Source organism: Paralichthys olivaceus, chromosome 9, assembly GCF_024713975.1.
Source record: "Paralichthys olivaceus isolate ysfri-2021 chromosome 9, ASM2471397v2, whole genome shotgun sequence".
Taxonomy (NCBI): Eukaryota; Metazoa; Chordata; class Actinopteri; order Pleuronectiformes; family Paralichthyidae; genus Paralichthys; species Paralichthys olivaceus.
The window spans coordinates 7,614,161-7,620,860 of NC_091101.1; the positions used below are offsets into that span (position 1 = coordinate 7,614,161).

A 6,700-nucleotide genomic window follows, 5' to 3' on the forward strand; every position below is an offset into this window, starting at 1 on the left:
AACGTTTAAACACTTATATAACTTTTATATATTTACATCGGGAGCAGATCTCAAAATCAGTATTTTTTCAAGTTATTTCAGATTTTATTTCAAATCTGTCTTTTTAAAACACTTTCTGTGGATAGACTGCACTTCCTGGCTTCCCTGTTTTCCATTTTCAGTCATCCTTCGCCTGCACAGAAATAACTGGTTGTCACATGTTACATTGCAATCAGACAGACGGATATTTCCACTGCCTGAATCCAGTACATGGACTTCATCTCTTTTGTGGCACTAAGACATCTTCTTGCTGAAAAGAAAATGGAAACGGTGTCATTTAAGCCAAATTGCAATGGATGTAGAAAGTGTCAAACATCACCATTAAGTCTCTTGCAGCTGTCATTCAAGAGATGTGGTAAACATGAGCTTAGGCAGAATATGGCAGACAGAAAATTAAAGAGTTGGCAAAAGAAAAACTAAACGTGATAGATTCTGTGATTCATCTGAGTGCAGCCTCGTCAGGGGTTGATTTTCAGAGTCAAGAGATTAAAAAAGGCTTCAGGTAAAAAGTTTTAAGACTACGACGAGGAGTCCAATCACACAGTGAGGCAGCATCCACTGATTTCATCTGCTTGGGGTTTTCCACTGTTCCTGGATCAAATTTGATTTCTAAACAAAAACAGACATCCATGTGTGGAAAGGCAGTCTATTAACTAACAGGCCAAATACCCATGAAACAAATAAAGTGGTTGTTTGAACTGGTCCTTTACAGCTCTGGCAACTTCATATCCAGTCCTCTTGACTGTGATCAATAACGATGACAAGAGGATTTGAACAGACTTCAAGAGAACCCATGACATTTTGGATTGAGGGCAGAAAACGGAAAATAATCTGGTGTTCTTGAGAAAAGGGGACACATACGTAATTAAGGATTGTTAAACTAGAAGGACGTGAAAATAGGGTTTTGTAAGATTTACAAGGAAACTAAAGCCTGTGCTGCTGGGCATTTAGAGAATAAGTGATTAGAGTGTGGAGTAGCTACACTACCAACTCTCATAATAAAATCTTAAGATTCATCAAGAGCTCCAGAGTGACAACTCGTCTCACAAAACACAATTGAGTGTTCGATGTAGTTTGGCATTTCTACATAACATTCCACAAGCACCTTACAATTCTACCTAAGTACAGAATTGGAATAAATTACCACAGTGAGATTTCACCACTACAACCAGGCCAACTCAGTTATTCACTGCAATCAAAAGGTTTTATTTGCTGTTCTACTAATACAATTCTGTGGATGTAGTCATTCTATGTCTTCATCACATTTGACTCCTCACTCCTCAGCAGTGAAGAGGTAGGCATGGAGCTCGTCCTCAGCGGGGATGTTGTCCACGTTGCTGACTTTGACTTTCTGGGTAACAGGCATACATCTAGGCATGAGCTTTCTCCCACTCTGAAAGAAAATGAGGTAGAAATTATGAATCACTCATAATTCTTTACTTTTTTTTTGTTTTTACAGCAAAATCAGGTTCACACTTTACATAAATCTTTTAAATTTCAACCGGTAAAACCAAATTGTTGCATAACAAGCTGCATGAAGGCGTTTTAAGTAAATGACTTACTATTTTCTTGGAGTCAGCGAGGGATCGCTCCATATACCTCCTCATCCTTTCTTTCTGCTTCTCTCTCTGCTCTATCAGTTTTTCTTCACGCTCCCTGCACAATGATGTATGAGGAGAGGGGACTGATAAATAACATGCTGCCACTATAGTCTTTATTCATCTTCTTTTCCAGTTAATTCACAGTACCTGGTCCTCCTCTCGCTGTCCTTTATCTTCTTCATCATGGCCAAGCTTTCTTCAGGGATGCTCTCGATGCTCTGCAGCAGTACAGACAGATGGTTCTCAATAGTGGCCAGCTTTTCCAAGGTGCTAAGGTTGGTCATCCTGTCGTCCACACAGCTGCGATGCACCTCTGCTACCTTCTCGCCAAGAGCATTCAGCATCACATCCTGTCAGAGAAACACACTCAGACAGTCAACAATAACGTGCTGCCTCCGGTCTGTTGGTGCCAACTAACATGTGATAACATCGGAGATCCATTTAATGCTGCCACATGCAGCTTTGAGATTGGAAAAGTGATTGGAAAATACATGTCGAACATGTCTTGTGCTTGCTTACCTGGTCCTCAGTGTTCAATGACACATGAAGCTGAACCTTATGTTTGAGCCTGTTGCCTCTCTCCTTCTCTTTGTTGATTCTCTGGTGGATGTAATTGATCTGCAGTGTTAGCTGCTCTTCATCCTTTTCACTACAGAAAGGAAAGGTTGTGACCAAGCGGAGGAAATTAATTAAATAATATTTTACTGTCAAACTGCACAGGTTTAAAAGTAAAGCAAAAAAAAAAAGAGATTCAGCGTGTGAGGATCTGGACCTGATGAAGATGTGGGAGCTTTTATTTTTCACTTTCTGATGTAATTGTTTGGCGCACATCCATACTGACATAATTAATACAACAAAACACAAATATAACAATATACAACTAATTCCTGTGTCCATACAGTAATGTCAGAGGGAAGATTTTACAGGAAACAGGTAGAGATACATTCACAGAGCCTTGTTTGGCGATGCTTACATCTTCTCCCTGGCTGTGACCATAGACTGTCGGAGCTCCTCCACCATCTCCTCCACCCTTGTCGAGTTCTGGATCAGGGACAAGTTCTGCTCCGTCAGCTCAGTCACCAGATCTAAGAGCTGTTGGGGATCAGAGAAGTACAGCTCTGGCTCATCCTGCAGAGAGGAGACATAACAAGGAGGCAAAGCCAGGCTAACTGTGAGCACCAGTGATGTAAACTCAAGAATAAAGGACTATTTTTCTAGAAATCTGACCTCATACTCTGAGCTATCACCATCCTGATCGGGATTTGCGATCCTGAGAAAAAAGAGAAAGAGTTTGGGTCAGGAGAAACTATTGCAGCAGCATGTAAACAGGATTCTAAATAGATTTTCTGCATTCCACAAATTGTACAATCATGTGTGTGTTAAAACAGTGACTATACCATGTGATATAAGGCACACAAGTTTTTAACTTATGTTTACAGGAAATCATTTTTTCACGTTTCTTTTGCCTGATGAGATTATCCATCATTATCTACAAGAGAAATACTGGAGGTGCAGACACACAGTAATCAGTGCTGAGTTAAGTGTGTTGTTTCCTCACAGTGTGTCGCTGTGGGCTGACGACAACTTCATCGCTCTGACGGATGGCAGCTCTCTACCTGAACTTGACACGTCACCCTCCAAACCTGTGCACACATTATCATACATATCAAACTATTAGCACCATCCATACTCACTGCAACAAAACAATAATAATAATGTTGTTAATGTTGTTTTACTTGGCAAGGCAAGTTTATTTATACATATCTATATTTCAGACACAACGGCAATTCAAAGTGCTTTACGTGAACATACAAGACAATTGTGCTTGCACCAAAGTAAAGTACTTACCGTTCCTAGTTGCAGAGTCCTTCAGCTCCTGTTTGTCCCGTGTGTCTTTGTCAGACAGGACTTTAGTTTTCACAGCCTTCACTCTCTGGGCCTCCTGCCACTCTGGAGGAGACAGTTTGAACAGCAGCTCCTTGTACCTCTTGTAGTCCACCAGGATTTCTTCAAACTTGATGAGTTCACTGTGAAGAGGAGAGAGTTTATTGAGAAACACATGACATGACACTGTGTCCTTCCGAGTTCACCTCTGTGCACCATTTTCAGTATTCACATGCACATCAACATCATCAGAGCGCCACCTTTTTATGGTCCCTATTTCAGCAGTCAGTTTCTTGATCTCAGAGTTCTTCTCCTGTTTGGACTTGGCCTCTCGTTCAAAACTGACAACAGAGACAAACACAACCATCTGCAGTGGGATCTCTAAAGTCCAAAAGAATTTCAAGAACCACAATTTTGCTGATTCCATATGTTGATATTCTCACAAGGTTCTGGCCTCCACAGACTTCTTCTCGTTCTCCCTGAGGAAGTCTTCAAAGCTGAGGTTGTCTCTCTCAATGATCTTTTCAAGCTGTTTCAGCTGCCTGTTCTCCTTCGCTATGGCCTTGTCCATCTTCAAAATCTCATTCCTCTTTGTCATCAGAGATAACTGAATATGGAAAGATGAGGGAGACAATTGAAGAGGGAGACAAACAGAGATGCAGTTGCAGGCGGAGGAGCAGGAGTGTTTCAGGGGACTATGGCGCCCCCGGGCACAGGGGACCTGGCTGCTGATAGAGTTGAACAGGGTTCTCACTAAACTTTATTTGCTCTTGAATAACATAATTATTCTTGGGGGCCTCTCTCAGCTTGGGGCAATTGCTTGCTTTGCCTGGCCTGTTGCAAAGCCCCTGGAGAAGAGCAGACACTGACTGAACAAAACAACTGACGCTCAGAGACGTGTCAGACTGAGAACCTGATTATAGTTGTCTTCATGGCTTCACCTAGATCTTGGCAACCTCTAAAATGATTTACCTCCAACACTGCCTTCTGTCGTTCCATGAAGATCAGGTCATGTTTGCTGTCTTTTGAAATGTTTTCTGGGGTCAGAGGACAAAAAGAATAGCTAAAATTTATAGATATCCGTGCCATGGCAGTGGAATTCCATTTAAAAAAGTAAATGTAGCATCTTTATAAAATGTAACACATTTAGACTCTTTCACCTCGTTTCATCATGGCGATCTTCAGCTCCTGTCTGCCTGGTGTTTGCTTTGGGAAAGTTGGTTTAGCCTTTATTTGTTTTAGATTCTTCATCTTCTGCCTTTCCTCCTCCTCCTCCTCCTCCAGTTCTCCCACCAGCTCTTTCTTTATCTTGGCCATCATTCGCGCAGCGTGGGTCGTCTTCTTATCAATTGGCAGAGCCAGGAATTTACGTATCTCCTGAGCATGGTGGAGAACAGCAGCATGACTTAAACACAGCGGAGACAGATTTTTACACTCTTTAAAAAACACTGGGTCACGTGTGTATCATGTGCTGCATGTAAAAGTTGTTTCTGTATTCACAATAGCTCCAACCTCTTTCTGGTCCTCTTTTTCATTTGCACTCAGTAGAAAAATGCTGTTGTCATCTGGCACTTTGAATGGGCTTGGTCGTGTCTCCCTCCTCCTCCTCATGTCTACACACAATGAAGGCAAACAACAAAACAAATGAACATGTTTGTCTTTAGTTGTGTCCCTCTGTTTACCAGAGTTGTCACTTTGTCCACTGTACCTTGTTTGTGTGGTTTGGCAGCACTTTCACTTTCTGAAAAAGCATCACACAGAGAAACCTCTGGCCTCTCTGTTTAAAAAAGTAGAGATAGTGATGGTACAAATTAATCACTGATCAATCAATCAATCAATCACCAGCACCAGTCAAACTCTTTCTTGCATTTGAAGCATATCATTATAACAGAAACCCACTGGCTTGTGGTGACGACATCTCTGAGGTTTCTTCTGGCAACTGGCTCACTGTTTAATTTTGCTGCAGATTACAGAAAGAAAACCAAAGTATATATCTGCATTGACAAAATAATGCATTTCATATCAGGTAGAAATGAGTCTAGCTCAAAACTGAATTTTTATCCCCTTCATGCCACTGACTGGAGGCTCCTCAGATTTGTGTACTCCTGCCTGCTTTTTTACTTCAGCTTCAACTTTCAAGTCCTTTTTTAAAACACACGTCCACAGGCAACAATTCATATTGTCATCAACCTCAATCTGCTGCAGATCATCTGATTATTTTTCTTGTATATGTTTGTTTTACTTTTAAAGGCTCAGGCGTATTATAATGATTATTATACTGAATTTTTTTAATTTGTCTACTGCATATATTGAAAACAAAACATAGCCTATAGAGTAGCTGCATATGAGAGGTACCCCGCCAACCCTTGTGATCAAGTAGGTAAAAGCTATGACTCCACCAGCTTAGCCTTTGGGAGTGTTCACACATTTATGATTATACAAATCAGGACTAATCAGGGCAAAGTGAGAACTACTTTCAGGCCTGGACCATTAATGTAAAGGACTTTACATTTCTCAGATTACTTTTAATCATCATGTAATAACAGTAAATGTAATAATTCTGTTTGATATTCAACACTGTCTTATACTATGAGACCCTGTTTTAATACACATTTAAAAACATGTTTTTTTGCTCTCAGCTGCTACCAGACAGACCCAGTGTTTATAATAATCATGATGAAGAATCACTGGCTCTAGCTGCACGTTCACATTAATAAAACATTGTTACACTCGTGTTTAAACTGATGCTTATAAAGAAATGAACTTACCCCCTGATAAAGATCAATGAACACATCGGCTGCTTTTTGTGTGTACTGTTGTCATGGTAACAGGTGCCTTCAAGGTCCCCTTGTAAAAATCAAGAATTTTACTGAACAATACACAACACACATACATTTCACATTCCATAAAACGCTGCTGATAAGTCTCTGACACTGTTTTCAATCCTGTCCTCAAAGCATTAATAACTTTTCAACTTTTTTATTTGCCGTTTGACACATTTTTATAATTTTTGGTGATCAGAAAAATAATTGAAAATACATCAAACAAAAGCAACAGAAGACTCATTCAATCACTGTTGGCTGAAGGTCAGTCGATGAACATTTGGAAAGAAATTAGAAACAGGAAGGGGAAGTCAAGTTTGCACAAATAAACTGGGGTGGCCATTCATGTTCAAT

General features: G+C 40.4%; 1 protein-coding gene across 2 annotated transcripts; it reads right to left on the minus strand.

The window, feature by feature from the left end:
- Positions 1 to 1,252: 1,252 nt before the first annotated feature.
- On the minus strand, positions 1,253 to 6,371 carry LOC109624748 (cilia- and flagella-associated protein 100). Of its 2 annotated transcripts, XM_020079634.2 has the most exons (16): positions 6,293 to 6,371; positions 5,424 to 5,484; positions 5,233 to 5,301; positions 5,037 to 5,137; positions 4,685 to 4,901; positions 4,497 to 4,561; positions 3,968 to 4,131; positions 3,785 to 3,865; positions 3,489 to 3,667; positions 3,199 to 3,283; positions 2,868 to 2,910; positions 2,614 to 2,768; positions 2,160 to 2,289; positions 1,788 to 1,990; positions 1,602 to 1,695; positions 1,253 to 1,432 (listed from the first exon to the last, which is right to left on the minus strand). In XM_020079634.2, exons 2-16 carry the CDS (start codon positions 5,440 to 5,442, stop codon positions 1,313 to 1,315), a joined length of 1,725 nt encoding a protein of 574 aa, XP_019935193.2. In that variant the 5' UTR covers positions 5,443 to 5,484; positions 6,293 to 6,371; the 3' UTR covers positions 1,253 to 1,312. The 2 variants fall into 2 exon arrangements, with proteins under 2 accessions (XP_019935193.2, XP_069388060.1); XM_069531959.1 differs by lacking the exon at positions 5,424 to 5,484 and having other exon boundaries at positions 6,293 to 6,343.
- Positions 6,372 to 6,700: the final 329 nt, after the last annotated feature.

Excerpts from the sequence above, each read along its gene's own strand:
- LOC109624748 (XM_020079634.2), bottom strand. Across the intron at positions 2,769-2,867 it reads GTGATAGCTCAGAGTATGAG|GATGAGCCAGAGCTGTACTT; the intron begins GTCAGATTTCTA and ends TCCTCTCTGCAG. Across the intron at positions 2,290-2,613 it reads GTCACAGCCAGGGAGAAGAT|TGAAAAGGATGAAGAGCAGC; the intron begins GTAAGCATCGCC and ends TCCTTTCTGTAG.